This window comes from Equus quagga, chromosome 10 (genome assembly GCF_021613505.1).
Source record: "Equus quagga isolate Etosha38 chromosome 10, UCLA_HA_Equagga_1.0, whole genome shotgun sequence".
Taxonomy (NCBI): Eukaryota; Metazoa; Chordata; class Mammalia; order Perissodactyla; family Equidae; genus Equus; species Equus quagga.
In genome coordinates, this window is record NC_060276.1 from 84,668,917 (window position 1) to 84,691,317 (window position 22,401).

The 22,401-nt window shown below is 38.9% G+C and overlaps 1 protein-coding gene across 6 annotated transcripts in view; it reads right to left on the minus strand.

Annotated features, from left to right (window-relative positions):
• JADE3 (jade family PHD finger 3) overlaps nucleotides 1-22,401 on the minus strand; it is a 136,056-nt gene that overhangs the window by 54,107 nt on the left and 59,548 nt on the right. For all 6 annotated transcript variants that reach the window (XR_006890394.1, XR_006890395.1, XR_006890393.1 and 3 more), the window contains 2 exons: nucleotides 20,232-20,288; nucleotides 19,374-19,465 (listed from right to left, as the gene is read on the minus strand). Coding sequence is in view for 3 of the 6 variants with exons in the window: in XM_046674070.1 (XP_046530026.1) it covers nucleotides 19,374-19,465; nucleotides 20,232-20,277 (138 nt within the window). In the remaining 3 variants the exon portion in view is untranslated. The remainder of the gene's footprint in view (nucleotides 1-19,373; nucleotides 19,466-20,231; nucleotides 20,289-22,401) is intronic.

Consider the following 22,401-nt stretch of genomic DNA (forward strand, 5'->3'; position numbering starts at 1 on the left):
AATGCTATCCCAATCAGAATCCCAAGAACATTCTTCACAGAAATTGAACAAACAATCCTAAAATTCATATGGGGGAACAAAAGACCACGAATTGCTAAAGCAATCTTGAGCAAGAAAAACAAAGCCGGCGGAATCACAATCCCCGATTTCAAAACATACTACAAAGCTACAGTGATCAAAACAGCATGGTACTGGTACAAAAACAGGTCCACAGATCAATGGAACAGAATTGAAAGCCCAGAGATAAAACCACACATCTATGGACAGCTAATCTTCGACAAAGGAGCAGAGGGCCTACAATGGAGAAAAGAAAGTCTCTTCAACAAATGGTGCTGGGAAAACTGGACAGCCACATGCAAAAGATTGAAAATCGACCATTCTTTTTCACCACACACCAAAATAAACTCAAAATGGATCAAAGACCTAAAGATTAGGCCTGAGACAATAAGTCTTTTGGAAGAGAATATAGGCAGTACACTCTTTGACATCAGTTTCAAAAGAATCTTTTCGGACACTGTAACTCCTCAGTTGAGGGAAACAATAGAAAGAATAAACAAATGGGACTTCATCAGACTAAAGAGCTTCTTCAAGGCAAAGGAAAACAGAATTGAAACAAAAAAACAGCTCACTAATTGGGAAAAAATATTTACAAGCCACTTATCCGACAAAGGGTTAATCTCCATAATATACAAAGAACTCACACTGCTTAACAACAAAAAAACAAACAACCCGATCAAAAAAATGGGCAGAGGACATGAACAGACATTTCTCAAAAGAAGATATGAATATGGCCAATAGACACATGAAAAGATGTTCATCATCGCTAATCATCAGGGAAATGCAAATCAAAACTACACTAAGATATCACCTTACCCCCGTTAGATTGGCAAAAACGTCCAAAACCAAGAACGACAAATGTTGGAGAGGTTGTGGAGAAAGAGGAACCCTCATACACTGTTGGTGGGAATGCAAACTGGTACAGCCACTATGGAAAACAGTATGGAGATTTCTCAAAAAGTTAAAAATAGAAATACCCTATGACCCAGCCATCCCATTACTGGGTATCTATCCTAAGAACCTGATATCAGATATCTCAAGAGTCCGTTGCACCCCTATGTTCATCGCAGCATTATTTACAATAGCCAAGACGTGGAACCAGCCTACATGCCCAGAAACTGATGATTGGATAAAGAAGATGTGGTATATATACACAATGGAATACTACTCAGCCATAAAAAAAGACGAAATTGGCCCATTCACAACAATGTGGATGGACCTCGAGGGCATTATGTTAAGCGAAATAAGTCAGTCAGAGAAAGACGAACTCTATATGACTCCACTCATAGGTGGAAATTAGTATATTGAGAAGGAGATCCGATCGGGGGTTACCAGGGAAAAGGGGGGGTGGGGGGAGGGTACGGAGGGGGAAGAGGTGTACCCACAACATGACTAACAAAAATGTACAACTGAAATTTCACAAGCTTGTAATCCATCATAACATTAATAAAAAAAAAAAAAAAATCTATAATTTCAGTTTGTATTTCCTCTTTTCACTCAAGAGTTGTTTAATAGATGATTTTAAAATTTCCGTAGGGAAGGATCTATTTTTGTTAGTAATTTCTGAGTTTATTGCACTGTGATCAGTCTTGTTTATAGTACTTCTACTTAACAGAAATTACTGATGTTTTCTTTGTGACTTAATATTTGATCATATTTTGTGCATGTACCACATGCATTTGAGAAGGTGTGTTCTCTATTATCTCTAATAACAAGGTGTAGAGTTTGATATATATTCATCAGATGTACCTTACGGCTTATGTTGTTTAGATCTTCTAACATCTCACTTATTTTTTTGTTCACTTAATCTGATACTGAGACATGTGCTTCAAAGACTCCTATGATTAGTGTGTTTATGTCTCCTTGCATCTCCTATAGTTTTTGTTCCATAAAGGTGGTTGCTGTGTTATTGAGTGTATGAGTATTCGTAAGTACCATATCTTCATGGTGAATTATAGCTTTTAGCATTAAAAAGTCTCCTTCTTTGTTTGGGGGGCTTGATTTCTACTTTACCTGATATCAGGATCACTACTCCTGACGCTTTTGTTTCTGTTTTCCTGGTATACTTTTGTCCATCTCTTTATTTTCAGCCTTTCTGAATAGGTGTTTTTGGTATACTCTTGTACACAGCATATAGTTGGGTCTTGTTTTTTGAGCCCCCAATTTTTTTTTAACAGATGTCAAGTCCCTTCATATTTATTGGCACGACTTATATTTGGTCTCAACTGTCATATTTTATAACTACATGAATGATGTTATATTTCCTATGTTTCTTTCTCTATCACATGCATACTTTTCGCTCTTTTAATTATACATATTTTTCATATTTAAGAAGGTTTGTAGTTTTATTTTAGTTGCTATCTTTGTACTTAGATCTTTTAAAAATGTCCTTAGTCTCATTTTCTTTTTTAACCTTTTACTATCTGATTTACCAGTTTTTAATTGCTCTCAGTGAACTCCTCAGGGGTGAGAAGGATAAGAATGACATGTTTACTGTGGTAGCCAAGAGGCTTCGCTGTGCAAGCCTTAACCCTACCCCCGGCAAGGAAGCCCTAACTGCGTGGAAAGCTCAAAGGCCAGAGGTAGGGGATAATGATATGGGTACAGCTACAACTTGGACTTGTGGAAACAAAGAGATTCCCCATAATCCATTTTCTACACCCTAAGCACAATTAGGTACTGACAATACGGGGACAGGGGTCCATCTAAAATTTGATGTACTGTTATCCTCTGGTTGAAAGGGTGCCTGGGGGACTAAGGGGCACAGAACTGTGCTCACCAGCCTGGAAACATGACTTGCATTGCTGTGGCAGCCTAAGCTTTGTGATTCTGCCTTTTCAACAACAGAAAAAAAGTATGCCCTGAGTTCTTAAGCTAACCTGGCAATGATTTCAGAGATGAAGGCCCAGTTAACTAATGTCTAAGCAATGAGGGAATACATTTTCACATAAAAGCATACGTATATTGGTCTATACCTCACCTACTAATTTCTAATTCCGAAAAAAAAAAAATCAACCACTTGTAGACTGAAGATAAATGTGTCCACATTTCTGGAAAATCAAAGAAAGAGATGCTATTTAAGCAAACGTTTTAGCCTTTAATGCTAATAAAGGTTCCCTGAAGACAAACACTACCCAAGTTATGTGTAACATGAAAGGAGGCAGCATAGAGCATGATCCAATAAAGCAAGGAATTCTCAGCTGGTGAAGTTCTGTTTAAACTGACATTTCACAGAGAATAGAACTGAACTATCACACAATCAAATGATGCCATTTAAATGAATAAGGACTCATTCCATTTGCTACTTTGCAGGGACAACTCTGCAAATGCCTGTTGGTTTCACTCAGGGGAGATTTATAATTAATAATGGGACCTGAGCACAGTAGAGAAGGAAACCAACCTTAAATATGCTGGTGGCCAAGTGGCAACAAAATGATTTTCCTACCAAGAATCCTAGCCAATTAAAGTTAATTGGGTGCTGTGCAGTGAGAAAGCCAAGTCTACAGAAAACAAAAACTGGTGATTTATTACATAATACTTTGTATAAGAGGGTAAGAGAGGATCACAGACACATCCATTTAACATGTTTTGCACAGAGCTCAGTGTTCTGGGTGGCTAGAGGCAGAAACTAAATCACCATTTTGCTGAGCACTCTAATCCATTTCTATAAATTACTAGAGTGCCTTTAATGAGCGAGTGGTTAAGTGGCAGTGGCAATTTACAATGGTGCTAAACTACTGTCTTCAGGAAAGACAGTGCTCTGGGAAACCCTACCTTAGATCTGGAAAGAATACTAGAGTCAAACATTTTTCAATCTCCTGAAATATTTTATTATTCTCCATGTGATACATTTCACAAAATAAATCAAATGATTGCAAAATCACGCTTTTGGCTTAATACCACTACACCATCTAATCACATAGCATAAGTCATATCTTAATACTTGGTATAACTGCTTATGAAAATCTGTTCTGTATAGTTCCCTAAGTAGCTTGGAAACATATTGTAGTGGGTTGAATGGAGGCCCTCCCAAAAGATATGTCCATGTCTTAATTTCTTGGACCTGTGAATGTTTCCAGATTTGGAAAAGGTATCTTTGCAGATGTAAATAATTTAAGGATTCTGAGATGAAGAGATCATCCTGGAATATCCGGGTAGGCCCTAAATCCAATAAGTGTCTTTACAAGAGAAAGGCAGAGGGAGATTTGATACAGAAGAGGAGGAGTCAGTGTGACCATGGAGGCAGAGATTGGAGTGATCGACTCTTGATCCACAAGTCAACAAACGCTGAGAGCCACCAGAACCTGAAAGAGGCAAAGAACAGAATCTCCCCTTAAAGTTTCCGGAGGTAGCACAGCCTGGCCAATTTTGGACTTCTGGCCTCCAGAACTGTGAGAAAATAAATTCCTCTTGTTTTAAGCCACTTAGTTTGTGGCAATTTCTTACAGCAGCCCTAGGAAACAAATACACGTATTTACCAAACAGAAGAGTAACTTGAAGACTCTAGACAAAGAGATATAAAAGCCAAGGCCAATGAAATCTGGCCCTTGTCCATGGCTTCAGAAAGACCAAATCTCCAGGGAACAGGCACTCTGTGAAGTCTAGGAAATCTTGGACTGCAGGAACACTAATCAACTCATACCTATTTTTCTTAAGCAAATGAAGGCTAAATCCAATGACTATTATAATTTTCCCTTTCGCCTTTAGAGAAAAATAGCAGACTTTACATGATAAGCCTGATTTCAATTTTACAAGCTAGCCAGATTAAATAGCATCAGATCCAAGGTTTCTAAAGAAGCATTTTTACTCAAGGCAGAGTGCAAGAGTCTGCCTTATCTTGCTGTAGAAGTCAAACATCTCAGGCATGAGGCAGAACATAAAATGTTGAAGAGGGGTTAGGAATGTAAGTTCAGTACTCAGGCAGATATCTGCAAAGTGATATGAAATATATTTACCAGACTGGTCTCATGAATCTGCTTCTGAAAAGAAAAGGCATTTTTTTTTTAGGTTTTTAAATCAAATACAGGCAAACAAAATAGCTATAGCATTTCCTGGGTTGAGGTGTGAGTTTTATACACATATAGTGGCACATACATACACACATATATTTGTATATATTTTCATAAAGAAACAAAATGATAAACCATAAACTTTTCCAAAAAATGGTTAACTCTGCGGAGGGAGGAGAAAATACGGAGAAGAGAGAGACAAAAGCTGGATCTCTCTGTATTTCATTTCATAGTTTGATGTTTGAACCAGGAAAATATTTTACATAGTTAAAAATGAAATTAAAGGGGCTGGCCCCGTGGCCAAGTGGTTAAGTTCCCGCACTCCGCTGCAGGTGGCCCAGTGTTTTGTTGGTTCGAATCCTGGGTGCGGACATGGCACTGCTCATCAAACCACGCTGAAGCAGCGTCCCACATGCCACAACTAGAAGGACCCACAACGAAGAACATACAACTATGTACCGGGGGGCTTTGGGGATAAAAAGGAAAAAAAATGAAATTAAAAATCTTTAGAGAAAGGAATATGGGTCCAGGGACAGACTACCTGGATTGGGCCACTGATTTCACCACTTACTAGTTTGGAGCAAGTTATCTAAATTCTCTGTGTCTCAGTTTACTCATCTGTAAAATAAGGATAACAACACCACCTCATAGGGTTTGTAAGGATTAAATGGGTGAATTTATGTAAAGGGCTTGGCATGGTATTAGGATCATGGCAATTGCTAAACAAATTTCACTGCAGTTATTTTATTATCATTACTGTCTCAACCATATACTGCTTTCTGCTTTTAAAAGTACGGCTGAGTTTTGCTACCTAGTCCATAAAGTAATTGTTAATGGGGTAAAGGAACCGTGAGTTCATGCTCAACTAAAATGTGCATGGTTTGGCTCCCAAAGACAGGGTTCTGAGGCAAGAGCCCCATCAAGAACTTTAACCAACATTCTATAGGCCACGAGGTAATGCAGAAACTTCACAAAATAAAACACGGTCGTTTGTTGCTAAAGTAAAGATTCTGAATGAGGGATTTGGATGTTGACACTGACCTAGGTAATGAAGTTGAGAAGTTTTACAAATTCTTAATTGTGTGCCTATTTTATATGCACTACTAGTCTCCCCAAAAGATCCTGAAACAAAAAGGCTTTGTACTTACCAGATATCTGCTCATTTATGGTCAAAGAGGGGATTCACAGGCTAACATACAGCCCAGAAGCTATGCCAAGTCCAACAGTGCATGCACATCTTGGCCTCTCAGATGCTTGCAGAAACAAAGGAGGCCTCACTATGAATTCAATTAGAATATCAATGCTTAACCTGCCAGAGCCACAAAATGAAAATGCCCTTCATGGACAGCTCTGGCTTTTACTGCTCTCATTAACATCTCTCAGTGGGCAATTTCTTAAAGCACAGTTAGTCTGAACATTTTTGTGATATTTTTTAGACGAAAAGCCAAAACATTTACTTCCTGTATGACACAAAGGGGAGCACTGTCTGGCCCATGTAAATGAAGCAAAGAGACTGACCAGTTTTGATTCATAAGCGCTTAAATCTGAAACTATACATAACTGACCACAAACAGATGTGTCACCCCCAAAAGCACAAAACAACAGCTGCAAATATGGTAACTACATTTAATCAAATGGAACTAACTGTAAGCAATTTTCTTAGAATTATACAATCTTAAGGCAAGAAAAGATGTTTGGGTTATCTAGATGAATCAGCCACTTAAAGCAGAGAAAACCTAGCATAGAATATAAATTTGTTCTTATATGATAACAAAGGTACCTAGTATTGTCAAGACATTGTGTCCCACATTGATTTTTCCAACGAAGCAAAGCTTATTCAATTTCTAAGTTTAAAACTTTAAAGACCATGTGAATATTTTTAAGTAGTTTAAAATAATTCTCAGGTTTCTTATAAAGAATAAACAGGACATTTTTGATGGGTACGGGCTGACATAAACTGGTACATCAATTATCATAAAGCCATGTACTTTGGGGCTACTTAGGTAGGTTTGATTATTCCCCCTACCCTGTACCAAACAGAGGTGTATGCATCTTGGTAATGGAGGAGGGGGAGCAATTGAGTCCGACTTGAAGATCTGGGCAATTTTCACACAAGAGATGACATCTGAGGTTTGCTTTGTAAATTTCTCTTCCATCCCTCAATGTCCCTTTTTGTGCAGTGTGCATTTTCAAGTTTAGCGCTTTTTATCTGCTGTGGGTTGGAAACCAAATAGTGAAGATTGTTAGAAATACATGTAAAATGATGTAAACAGGCTCTATTTGAGGGTATTGCAGTGTTCTCTCCTGAGTTAAAATACATGACCTTTCACTCTGCTGCTATGAAAGTCTCAGACATAATAAATGAGACTCTGGGCCTATAGATGATATGCAGTCAATCCTTTAAAACAGGTTGATATGGGGGCTGGCCCAGTGGCGTAGTGGTTAAGTTCACACGCTCTGCTTCGGTGGCCCAGGGTTCGCGGGTTTGGATCCTGGGCACGGACCTACACACTGCACATCAAGCCATGCTGTGGTGGCGTCCCATATATAAAGTAGAGGATGACTGACACAGATGTTAGCTCAGCAACAATCTTCCTCAAGCAAAGAGAGGAAGATTGGCAAGAGATGCTAGCTCAGGGCCAATCTTCCCCCCCACCCAAAGACAGGTTGATATGTTTTATAGACAAGTCAGACTAATATTAGGTGAAAACACTCAGGCTTTTGAGAAAGAATGGAAGACTTTTTAATATATTCAAATTGATCATCCAGTACTATGTGCTTTTTCTAGGGTAATTAGCTTTTTAAAAACATCTTTAAGAGCATGGGCCCTTTGGAGAAACAGATGAAGGCTACTAGCTCAGAAAAAAAATACATGTAAAAACATACCCTTAAAAGTCTGTATACAATTTTCAGAAGGTACCAAAGCCCCTGAATCATATGTAGGATTCACACACCCCTAGGAAACTTCTCTAGAGGATAAATCAGGGGGAAGCATGCACAGGAACCTTACTGAAGCACTAAACATCAAAGAAAATAAGTATCTATTAATGCAGCCAATTAAGCCCTAGCAAAAACAATCATTTATATTGCATTTCAATGACTAACTCCCAGGAGAAACATAAAATTTCATCTGTAGAGAGTCAGAAAAAAGAAACTCCCATCCTTACAAGAAAAAGGCAGGACAGGCAGTAAATTAATGATTTTTTTGTGAACTCATTAGAGAAATGAGTCACAGCACAAACGGCCAACTCAAAGGGAGACACAGGATGGGAGCATTTGCTTACCTGGGGCAGAAGCCACAGTAGGAACATTAAACTAGAAATTGTGATGAATCGTTGGGGGCCAAGTGGGGACCACTATGAGAATATGAAGTTCCTGGGGGCTATAATCATGGAGGGGGTCCCACTCTCTTATAAGTTTTTTCTCCAGAAACCCAACTAGGCTCTCATAGGGAAGATGGGGGAAAACCTGGAGAAAGCTCCCCCAGTGGTGCTATCTGGGCCTTTGGTGCTCAGTGCGCTGGCTCCCTTACTGAATAAAAGGCTTCTTCTGCAGGGGAAGGATATCAAGTGCGGGCACTGGTATAATCTCACCAGTGTTGGGGGAAGGGGAAAAGCACCCGGGCTCAGCCGCCCTGTGTTATCTAAGGGGAAAAAAGCCTTAATCTATAGGAGGGAGAACCTCAAGGACACAGAATGAGAACACCAGAGGATCCTTGCTGCAGGCAGATAGGAGAATAGGGGCAGGGGCAAAAAAGCTCTACCCTTGAAGTCCACCTCCCCTATCCCATTCCCAGACACAGGACCACTACACACTCCAAAGACTGGGACATAATCAGATTAGAGAACAGTGCCCCTCCCCCATACCCTACCATCATGCTAAAGCCTCCAGTGATAACAGTGGCTTACAGCTGGGAGAGCTGCAAAAGCTAGAATCTCTCTGAGGACAAGCACAAAGGGGAGACTCTAAGCCAAGAGAGGAGACAAAAATAAGGTCACAGAGGAATTCAAAGTCTCTGGTGCCCCTAGCAATGACAAATTTCAAACACCCTCATACACTGCTGGTGGGAGTGTAAAATGATGAAGCCCCTTTAGAAAATAGTCTGACATTTCCTCAAATGGCTAAATAGAGTTATCATATGACCCAGCAATTCCATACCTAGGTGTATACTCAAGACGACTGAAAGCATATGTCCACCTAAAAACTTCTACATGAATGTTCATTGCAGCATTATTTATGGTACTCCAAAAATGGAGACAATTCAAATGTCCATCAGCTAACGAATGGATAAACAAAATGTGATATATCCATACAATGGAATACCATTTGGTCATAAAATGAAATGAAGTACTGATACATGCGACACCACAGATGAACCTTAAAAATATTATGCTAAGTGAAAGAAGCCAGACACAAAAGGCCATATAGTGTATTGTTCCATTTATATGAAATGTCCAGAATAGGCAAATCCACAGAGACAGAAGTCAGATTAGTGGTTGCCAGGGGCTGGGATTAGGGGGTTTGGGGAGTAACTGCTAATGGGTAGGGGGCTTCTTTCTGGGTGATGAAAATGTTCTAAATTTAAATCGTAGTAGTGGTTACACAACTCTGAATATACTAAAACCCATTGAATTATACACTTTAAATACATAAACTATACAGTGTGAGAATTATATTTCAAAAAAGATGTTAAAATTTTTTTACAAAACGGTGATTGTTGTGGTATCAATGGACATCACCTGAGAGGCCCTGACATCTATTCCCACCCAACAATACCAAGGTGACCCTCCTCCTCAATGTGGTATTGGCAGAGACTGTGTATGGAGCCTGGAGCGTGTCACCTCTGGCCATCAGTAACATGGTACTCCTTACCACCTCCACGCCCCCTGCTATCAGTGGAGGCAACAAGGTGGGGATTTCCACTCCCACTAAGTAGTAATGAGACACCCCATCCCCTTTCCAGAGAGATAACAGAACTGTCTTCCTAGAGACATAACAGAACTAGAATGGGGAGCATAAGAATTCTGCAACTGGTGGTAAAGAGTCAGCGCCCCTCTTCCCCACTGGCCTGGTTATTATGGAGGCCTACTAAAACAGATTTAAATAAGACTTAGTGTCTGATAACATAATACCAAAAAAGTCCAGGATACAACAGAAAATCACTCATCATATTAAGAAACGAGAATGAGAAAAGACAATCAATAGACAAAAACATCAAGAGGATACTGATGTTGGAATTATCTGAAAAGAATTTTTAAAGCAGCCATCATAAAAATGCTTCAGCAAGAAATTACAAACACTTTTTTTTTTAAAGATTTTTTATTTTTTTCCTTTTTCTCCCCAAAGCCCCCCGGTACATAGTTGTATATTCTTCGTTGTGGGTCCTTCTAGTTGTGGCATGTGGGACGCTGCCTCAGCGTGGTTTAATGAGCAGTGCCATGTCCACGCCCAGGATTTGAACCAATGAAACACTGGGCCGCCTGCAGTGGAGCGCACGAACTTAACCACTCGGCCACGGGGCCAGCCCCCGAAATTACAAACACTTTTGAAACAAATAAATTGACAGTTTTAGCAAGAAATAGAGGATATAAAGAATAACCAAATGCAAAATTTGAAATGGAATAATACAATAACTGAAATAACAAACTCATGGGATAGGCTCAACAGAAGAATGGAATTAGCAGAACAAAGAAGCAGTGAACAAGAGAAGTTACCCAATCTGACCAACAGAAAGAATATATACTGAAAAAAAAATGAAGAGGGACCTGTGGGAAAATCACAAAAGATCTAACATTCATGCAATTGAAGTCTCAAAAGAAGGAGAAAAAAGGTGGAGTTAAAAAAACAGTTGAATAATGGCTGAACATTTCCCAAGCTTGGCAGAAGACATAAACCTAGATTTAAGAAGCTGATCAGAGAGGTGTCAAGATGGCAGTATAGGCGGACTCTGAACTCACCTTCTGCAACGAACACAACCAATTTACAACTACTCTGGGAACAATTACCCCTGAGAGAGAACTGAAAACTGGATAAAAAGAACCCTGTAACAAGAGACAAGGAAGGGCACTACACAATAATAAAGGGAACAATCCAACAAGAGGATTTAACACTGGTAAATATCTATGCACCCAACATAGGAGCACCTAAATATATAAAGCAATTATTAACAGACACAAAAGGAGAAACAGACAGTAACACAATAATAGTAGGGGACTTTAACACTCACTTCAATGGATAGATCATCCAAACAGAAGATCAATAAGCAAACATTAGCCTTAAACGACCAGATGGACTTAGTAGATATATACAGAACATTCAACACAAAAACCACAGAACACACATTCTTTTCAAATGTACATGGAACATTATCCACAATTGACCACATATTAGGCCACAAAACAAGTCTCAATAAATTTAAGAAGATTAAAATAATACCAAGCATCTTTTCTGACCACAAAGGTTTGAAACTAGAAATCAACTACACGAAGAAAATCAGAAAAGCCACAAATATATTGAGATTAAACAAATGCTGCTGAACAACAATTGGGTCAATGAAGAAATCAAGGGAGAAATCAAAAAATACCTGGAGACAAATTAAAATGAAAATACAACATGGCAAAATTTATGGGATACAGCAAAAGCAGTTCTAAGAGGGAAGTTTATAGCAATTCAGGCCTACCTCAACAAACAAGAATCTCAAATAATCTAATAGTGCATCTAAAGGAGCTGGAAAAAGAACAAAGCCCAAAATCAGTAGAAGGAAGGAAATAATAAAAATCAGAGCAGAAATAAATGAAATAGAGACTAAAAAAACAACAGAAAAAAAAATCAATGAAACCAAGAGCTGGTTCTGTGAAAAGATAAACAAAATTGACAAACCTTTAGCTGGACTCACCAAGAAAAAAAGAGAGAAGGCTCAAATAAAATCAGAAATGAAAGAGGAGAAATTACAATGGACTTCTCAGAAATACAAAAGATTTAAGAGAATACTATGAAAAGCTATACACCAACAATTGGATAATCTAGACAAAATGGATAAATTCTTAGAATGATACAATCTTCCAAAACTGAATCAAGAAGAAATAGAGAATCTGAATAGACCAATCACCAGTAAGGAGATCGAAACAGTGACCAAAAACCTCCCAAAAAATAAGAGTCCAGGACCAGACGGCTTGCCTGGGGAATTCTACCAAACATTCAAAGAAGACTTAATACCTATCCTTCTCAAACACTTTAAAAAAATTGAAGAGGAGGGGAAGCTTCCTAACTCATTCTACGAAGCCAACATTATCCTGATACCAAAACCCGACAAGGACAACACAAAAAATGAAAATTACAGGCCAATATCACTGATGAACATCGATGCAAAAATCCTCAACAAAATACCAGCAAATCGAATACAACAACACATTAAAAAGATCATACACCATGATCAAGTGGCATTTACTCCAGGGATGCAGGGATGGTTCAACAACCACAAATCAATCAACGTGATACACCACATTAACAAAATGAAGAATAAAAATCACATGATCATCTCAATAGATGTAGAGAAAGCATTTGACAAGATACAGTATCCATTTATGATAAAAACTCTAAATAAAATGGGTATAGAAGGAAAGTACCTCAACATAATAAAGGCCATATATGACAAACCCACAGCAAATATCATTCTCAATGGAGAAAAACTGAAAGCTATCCCTCTAAGAACAGGAACCAGACAAGGATGCCCACTTTCACCACTCTTATTTAACATAGTATTGGAAGTCCTAGCCAGAACCATCAGGCAAGAAAAAGAAATAAAAGGGATCCAAATTGGAAAGGAAGAAGCAAAACTGTCACTACTTGCAGATGACATGATTTTATATATAGAAAACCCTAAAGAATCCACTAAAAACTTTTAGAAATAAAAAATTAATATGGTAAAGTTGCAAGATACAAAATCAACATACAAAAATCAGTTGCATTTCTATACACTAACAATAACGTAACAGAAAGAGAAATTAAGAATACAATTCCATTTACAATTGCAAAAAAAAGAATAAAATACCTAGGAATAAACTTAACCAAAGAAGTGAAAGATCTGTACACTGAAAACTACAAAACCTTAAAAGAAACTGAAGAAGACGCAAAGAAATGGAAAGATATTCTGTGTTCTTGGATTGGAAGCATTAACATAGTTAAAATAGTCACACTTCCTAAAGCAATCTACAGATTCAATGCAGTTCCTATTGAAGTTTCAATGACACTTTTTACAGAAACAGAACAAAGAATCCTAAAATTTATATGGAACAACAAAAGACCCCAAATAGCCAGAGGAATCCTGAGAAAAGAGAACAAAGCTAGAGGTATCACACTCCCTGATTTCAAAATATACTACAAAGCCATAGTAACCAAAACAGCATGGTACTGGCACAAAAACAGACACATAGATCAGTGGAACAGAATTGAGAGCCCAGAAATAAACCCACATGTCTATGGACAGCTAATTTTCAACAAGGGAGCCAAGAACATACAATGGAGAAAGGAAAGTCTCCTAAATAAATGGTGCTGGGAAAACTGGACAGCCATATGCAAAAGAATAAAAGTGGACCATTATCTTACAGCATACACAAACATTAACTAAAATGGATTGAAGACTTGAATGTAAGACTTGAAATTGTGAAACTTCTGGAAGAAAACATAGGCAGTACACTCTTCGATATGGGTCTTAGCAGCATATTTTCAAGTACCATGTCTGTCCAGGCAAGGGAAACAATAGAAAAAAAATAAACCAATGGGATTACATCAAACTAAAAAGCTTCTGCACAGCAAAGGAAACCATTAATAAAACGAAAAGATAACCTAACAACTGGGAGAAGATATTTGCAAACCATATATCTAATAAGGGGTTAATATCCAAAACATATAAAGAACTCATACATCTTAACACCAAAAACCTAACAACCCAATTTAAAAATTGGGCAAAAGATCTGAACAGACATTTCTCCAAAGAAGATATACAGATGGCCAACAGGCACATGAAAGGATGTTCAACATCATTAACTACCAGGGAAATGCAAATGAAAACTACAATGAGATATCACCTCACTCCCATCAGAATGGCTATAATTAATAAAACAGGAAATAAGTGTGGGAGAGGATGTAGAGAAAAGGGAACTCTCATACACTACTGGTGGGAACACAAACTGGTGCAGCCACTATGGAAAACAGTATGGAGATTCCTCAACCAATTAAGAATAGAACCACCATACAATCCAGCTATTCCACTGCTGGGTATTTATCCAAAGAACATGAAAACACAAACACGTAAAGATGTATGCACCTTTATGTTCATTGCAGCATTAGTCACAACAGCCAAGACTTGGAAGCAAACTAGGTGCTCATCTAAGGGACAAATGGATAAAGAATATGTGGTATATATACACAATGGAATACTACTCAGCCATAAGAAATGATGAAATCCGGCCATTTGTGACATGGATGGATCTTGAGGGTATTATGCTAAGCGAAAGAAGTCAGAGGGAGAAAGTCACATACTGTATGATCTCACTCATAAACAGAAGATAAAAACAACAACAAACAATCACATAGAGACAGAGATTGGATCGCTGGTTACCAGAGGGGAAGTGGGGAGGGAGGAGGGTAAAAGGGGTAACGTGAATGGTGAACATGATGTAATCTACACAGGAATAGAAATATAATGATGTACACCTGAAATTTATACAATGTTATAAACCAATCTTACCGCAATAAAAAAGAAAAGAAAAAAAAATTTCCATCTGGGGGTCGGTACTGGGGAGGGGTACAAGGAAAACTTAGGGGATGCTGAAAATTTATATTTTGATTTGGGTAATGATGATATATATAAAAATCATTTGGGCTATAAAATTAAGATTTGCATATTTCACATACTTTATGCACGTAGTATTTCAATAAAGAAGTTAAAAAAAAAAAAAAGAAGCTGATCAAATCTCAAATGGGATAAACCAAAAGAAATCCATGCCCAGGCACATCATAATCTAACTTTGGAAAACTAAAGACAAAAAAACATCTTGAAAGCAACTGGAAAAGAGATGACAGATTACCTACAGGAGAGCAACTATTTGAATGAGAGTAGATTTCTCATCAGAAACCGTGGAGGCCAGATGGAAGTAGCACATTTTTCAAGTACTGAAATAAAAGTAGTGTCAAACCAGAATTCTATCTCAAGTGAAAATGTCCTTCAGGAATGAAAGTGAAACCAAGACATTCTGAAATGAAGGAAAATTAAGAGAATTTATCACTAACAGACTTACCCTAATAAAATGGCTAAAGGAAGTTCTTCAAACAGAAAGGAAATGAACAAAAGGAAAGTTGGAATATCAGGAATAAAGGAAGAACAAGAGAGAGAAAATATGAGTAACTATAATAGACTATCCTTCTCCTCTTGAGTTTTGTAAATTATGTCTGATGGTTGAAGCAAGTATTATAACCTTGTCTAACGTAGTTCTCAGTGGATGTAGAGAAAATATTTAAGACAATTATATTATAAAGATGGGGGGATGGATAAACAAACCGAAATAGTGGTAAGGTTTCTATACTTCACTTGAAGTGTTAAAATGTAGAGACCAGTAGGCTAATAAGTTCTATTTGTAAATGGTCCACCTTTTTTTTTTTTAAAGATTTTATTTTTTTCCTTTTTCTCCCCAAAGCCTCCTGGTACATAGTTGTATATTCTTCGTTGTGGGTCCTTCCAGTTGTGGCATGTGGAACGCTGTCTCAGCATGGTTTGATGAGCAGTGCCATGTCTGCGCCCAGAATTCAAACCAACGAAACACTGGGCCCCTGCAGCGGAGCACGCGAACTTAACCACTCAGCCACGGGGCCAGCCCCAAATGGTCCTCCTTTTTAAAGCTTGCTCCCCAAGAGCAGCCACTGAAAATCTACACAAAGATATACACTCAAAACCACTACAGAAAAATTAACATGGAAATAAAAAAAAGTTCAAGTAATCCATAGGAAGACAGAAAATAAAACAGAGGAACATAAAAACAGAGAGAACAAATAGAAAAGAAATAAAATGGCCAACAAACCAAATCATACTAAAATTTACATTAAATATAATGGTTTCAATATGTCAATTAAGATAAAGATTGAAAGAGTGGATTAAAAATTGACCCAACTGTATATCTACAAGAAACTCATTTCAAATATAATCATATATACAGATCGAAAGTAAAAGAATGGAAAAAAATATACCATGTAAACATGAATCAAAAGCAAGCCAGAAATGATATTCATATTAGATAGTGCAGACTTCAGAGCAAACAAAATTACCACAGACAGAGGGATATTACATGATGATAAACTCACCAAGAAGACATAGCAATCCTAAATATGGATGCATCTAACGATGGAGCTTCAAAATACATAAAGCAAAACTGACAGAACTGATGAGAAATAGACAAATCCACAATTACAGCTGAAGACTTCTACAGCCCTCTCTGAACAAGTGATAAAACTACTAGGCACAAAATCAGTGAGGATACAGAAGAATACCATCAACCAACAGGACCCAATAACAACAGAATACACATTCTTTTCAAATGCCCATGAAACATTCACCCAAGATAAATCATATCCTGGGCCATAAAACACACCTGGACTAATCTAAAAGAACTGAAATCATAAGACTACATTCTCTGACAAAAATGGACTCAAAAGAGAAACCAATAACAGAAGGATAGCAGGAAAGTCTCCAAATGCTTGGAAACTAAACAATACGCTTCTAAACAATCCATGGGTCAAAGAGGAAGTCTCAAGGGAAATAAAAAATATACTGAATTGGATGAAAATGAAAATAAACATATCAAAATTAATAGGATGAAGCTAAAGTAGTGTTTAAAGGGAAATTTATAGCACTAAAATTCTCATATTAGAAAAGAGGAAAAATCTCAAACAGCCTAAGCACCCACCTCAAGAATTTAGAAAAAGAACAAAATAAACCTAAAGCAACAATAACAAAAATAAGAGGAGAAATCAATGAAACTGAAAAGAGAGAAACAATAAGATGATTTGACTGATTTATGGAACAATTTAAGCAACATGATAAATTATATAGTATTGGAATATAACCCAATGTACAAAATAAATATACAGGAGTCTATACTGATATAAATAAGTTATTAGATAAATGTTTAAAATGAAAGAAGCATCCAAGGCGATTTTTTTTTTTTTTTTGAGGAAGATTAGCCCTGAGCTAACTACTGCCAGTCCTCCTCTTTTTGCTGAGGAAGCCTGGCCCTGATCTAATGTCTGTGCCCATCTTCCTCTACTTTATATGTGGGACGCCTACCACAGCATGGCGTGCCAAGCAGTGCCATGTCCACACCCTGGATCTGACTCAGCAAACCCCGGGCCGTTGAGAAGCGGAATGTGCAAACTTAACCGCTGCGCCACCAGGCTGGCCCCAAGGAGATTCTTATAATTGCTTAGTTTGGGGAAACAATCAAGATTATCTAATATAAAGCTCTTGGCACAAAAAATTTCAATAAATGGTAGTTATGAATGATAAGTGTGATAATGTCCATGTTACGATGACAAATTACTTCAGAGAGGTGAAATAAGCCAGCAAAACAAGACATTGTACCAATCTCTTCTAATGCCAAGTCTAGTTTTGTCAAAAGAGAGAATCTGATATTACAGAACAGAATGTGAAGTATAAACAAACAAATTTGCCGCCAGTAGCCCACATCGCCTATCCTTTGCAACAAAAGATTGCTATTCTCACTAACCTGGAGGCAGCAGGCCTTAAGACCCAAAGCTCTTGAGTCACTTTATCTTCTAGGACCAGCTGTCCTAAATGGTATTAGCAAAGTTTCTTTCTTATCATTCCGTAGTCAAAGCCTCCTCTGGATAGGTGGGAAATTTGTTCTGTTCTTGTTTACACGGATTTTACTCCCTAAGTTTTTCTGCATGAGACAGACACACATAAATACACTCTGATATTCTACTGTGCCTGGAAAGATCCCTGCCAATAGATGGCAATGAAAAATGACCTCTGAGAAAGGGAGAAATACTGTCTCTGGCTGACAGCCTAAAGCAATGTCCTCCATGAGTGAGAGCAGGTGGAACCTGTGACTTGCTTCTAACCAACAGAATATGGCAAACGTGATGGGATGCTACTTCTTGATTAGGTTATGTTACGTGGCAGATGTGGTGCGATGTCATTCCCATGATTATGTTATGTTATATAAGACTCAGTCTCAGCAGACTGGAGAAAAGACTCTCCCCTTGCTGGCTTTGAAAAAGTAAGCTGCCATGTTTTGAGAGGATCTATGGAGAAAGCCACACGGCAAGGAACTACAAGCAACATCTAGGACTGGAGACTGGTCCTCCACCATAAGCCAGCAAAAAAATACGGACCTCAGTCTTCCAGCTACAAGATGAATTCTGCCAACAACCCAGATGAGCTTGGAAGAGAATTCTTCTCTGCTAGAACCTCCAGATGAGAACATAACCCAGCCAGCACACTGACTACAGCCTTGAAAGACCCTGAACAGAGAACCTGGTCATGCTGTGCCCAGACTCCTGACTCACAGAAACTGAGATAATAAATGTGCGCTGCTTTAAGCCATTAATTTTGTGATGATGTGTAATGCAGTAATAGTTAACTAATACATTCTTTTTCTTTGCAGCCAAGGAACTCTACTCATAGTAGAAGTGAAGATACACAAGGTCAGTTTCGCATCATTTAATTGTCACAGAGGAAAGTCTGTGGGACACATTAAACGATTATGAAGTGCAACCCTAGCACTTTGCTGCCCTGGGGGCAGAAGATGACCAGCCTCACAAGGAGTGCCTTGTTCTTCCTGGGCTGTCAGTGCTCTGAAGACTGTGAGGACCCATCACAGCCCACAGCCCAGATCTCCAACACAGTCCTTCCCTTCTTCATCTGTAACATCCTCATCTATCCCTTCCTGCACTGCCTCTTACCTGCCAACTTAGCTCTTTCCAATCATGGGCTAGATCTTTGAGTCCTCAATTCCCAAAGTCTGGCTCCCTTTGATTTCTTGGCTAGGGGAGGCTTTATATTCTAAAGCCAGGCACTTAAGTATCCTCACCAAAATAAAATCACAGTGTGAAGATTACTGTTTTCCCAAAGGGAAAAGAAAATGGAAAAACAAAGGTTCATCAGAAAACAAGCATATCCACTGGCACACAGTTAACTCCTCACATCTCCAAGATCTGAGTATTATAACTATGTAGGCAGGAGGCAGCTATCTATCCATTTTTTAAGTCTAAAAACTGAATATTTGATCTTACCTCAGCCGGTTTCTTGCGTTCATTTGGAATTTTTGACTTGCTCCTCCTATACAGTGACCCAGAAGCAAAGGAAGTAGAAGGACCTGCAAAAGCTAATTAGAAAAAAAATACTGAGACTGATTACTCACTAATATAACTGTCATCCAAGAGAATGTGAAAGATATGATGGAGAAGAGCACAGTGATCTCATACCACTGAAGAAAACAGTTAAACTGCACCCAAGAAAACCTCATAATGGAGTTTAACAACATTTATATGTGACCTGCCAGCATACAAAAGCGCCAACAATGCTAATGCTGAGGAGATTTGATTTGGTATAATCATACCTCATAACATTTTAGAATAATACAATTCATGTTCCACCTGGAGAAAATGGATCTGCAAAAGCAACCGGAAAAACGAAAAATGTGGAACAAGTAATCTGTGCATCCTTCAGCACTTCCCCAAATGCTACTGTTAATAAAGTTGTTGCCTTTTACAAATGATGATTCATGTAGTCAAACATTTAGTACCCGAGCTACAATTAGGATTGTAGGGCCTACAATTTTTGCTCTCATACTTTTCTTCCTTTCTAGAAAAGCACTGTTAAATCATTATCAGATTTGGCTTTTGTTGGTTTGGTCAATGAAAAGTGAAAAACAAAATGTTATAGCCACACAAAACCAATTTTCTCACCTAACTTACCTATTTCTAATGAAATTTAAATGAATAAGAAAAATAGCACCCCAAGCTTCCTTCCTAGAAACATTATTTTTTAACCATTTAAGGAATCATGAAAAAGCTTGTCCTTAAGTCAAAGAAGAAATCTTCAAGGAGTATAGATACAGAGGTTACCAGCTGTTGGCTGGTTCTACTCACTCTCGTCTGAACTGTCACCGCTGCTGAGAGTTCTATGGCGTTTCATCCTGGAGCATCCTGGGAAAAAGAACAACACTGAATAAAACAATCAAACACATACACACCCATCCCAGAGGGCAGTCAAACTGTCCTACAGATCCCAAGAAGCAGCAGCGGCAAATCACATAAATCAAATGATTTCTGTCAAGAATATTCTCAAATGACCTAGAGTGATGGGAGAAGAGGACTATCAAACTTTCCAACACAGAGGGTGTCAAAGATTGGCTGAGGCCACATATTAGCCTTAGGAGGAAGACCAAGCAGCACAGGATGAATGGTACTGGATTGGCTGGAGCCTCAGATGTGGCCTCATGAGCACTGTCCAACCAAACAAAGGGGGGCTGCCATGGGGTCATCATCAGCCAAGGATCCTCAATAAGGGAGGAGAAGGAAAGGCAAAAGCCGTCACAAAGGCAGAGCTATCGAGGGACAAGGTTGAAAGATATGAGACATGGTTGGCTGAAGAAAGAATAAGTCAGGCATGTCCCATCTTTAAGAGCACAGCCACACTGCTTTTCCACCTGCCGTTTCTCACTTTCATCCTGCAAACAATTAGCTTAATTTAACATTATATCTATAGATACACCACAAGAAATGTTATAGAAAGCTCCTATATTGTGAAAAATACATAATGCTCTTGACTAAAACTTCTAATGGTTTAAGTGTCCTTCCCTGTGTGTGTGGCCAATGACAGAAAAGCAGCACCATCTTTCTGGGAACACACCAGCAGTGGAGTGTAGGAAAAAAGGAAGACACAGTTAGACACTTCAAGTCACAAAGGAAGTGATGAAAATGTAAACTAGAAAAGACAGTAACTGACATTCTTTTATGTGCCACAGTACACAAAATGCCACTTGGGGCAATCATGATCCCACAAGGAGTGAAGGTTAGGGCTACTGCCTTCAAATCACTCATAATCTACCAAGGAGAAAGAAATCCAAGTACAAGGGCACTGTGAGCCATTAGGAGTAACAGAAACAAAACTGTATGTTAAAAAGTTAATAGAGAGACTTCCATTTCTGGCATGACAGTGTGAAGAACTTTGTGGACCCACTCCCCAGGGAAACTGATGGAAATTATTAAAACCCACTATTTAAAATCTCTGGAAATGGTCCTAAGGTCATAGAGCAAATGAAGAAGCATTTATTAAAGGAAATCTACTAAAACTCAGTAAATAAAGAGTTTGTGGTATTTGGACCTAGACCCTCTCCCTCCATCTCCCAGCACAGATCTCACACCAGATTGGAGCAGCCAAGAACACAGAGCTCCCTCTTGCCCAGCTCCCAGTTGCAAGGCTTTCTTCCTGGGAGGAGCAGGATGTCAGCATTTCTCATCCTGCCCTCAGCTACCTGTTTCTGAGGCTAAGTTCCAGACAACTGTGGCTGACAGGTAGGGGCTCCTTCCTTCCAGTTGGCCCCTACTCCTGGGATGGAGGCTATGCCTTGGGTGTGGTGCTACCAAGAATACTGAGGCCCCAGCTGCTCTGGCTCCAGCTCGCGGAGAAGGGGTTCTACACCAAGAGATGCAAACCTAGGATACCTGGGGCTGCCACTCAGAGAGAAGCACATCATTGTCCCTACCCACTACACCAGAGCTGTGGTTCAGAGATTTTGCCTACGGGGGAGAAGCAGGCCATAGAATAGAGGGCTCCAAATCTCCCTACAATGGAACTGACCTCATTCCCAACCGAGTGTGAAGAAGTTCAAGCCTAGGCTGGCTAGCATGCTGGAGAGAACAAGGGACAGAGACAGCTGAGAGGAACCATCCTGGGGTCAGAAGAAACCTCAAATACTGATCTAAGGAATTAGCCCATCAAGGGAGCCCTAATTTGACCGGATCAGTTTGTGGAGCAATTTATGCCCCAAGGCACTATTAAAACCAACAGAGCAATCAGCCAGCAATTAGTGGAATATAACAGCTGGGTGTGGTCAGGGAAAAAGTCAAAAGGAACCCTGCCAAAACCACTGTCACCCTAGAGTGACTACGGGGCATACCAAAGGCTGCACCTCTAAGAAGCAACATCAAGACTTTACGCTGTAGGGAAAACTCTGGGGAGTAAATAGACTTCAAATAATCCAGTCAGTCACTAAAGAAGTAAACAATAAAGATCCCTGATGGTGGGAGGGGGGCT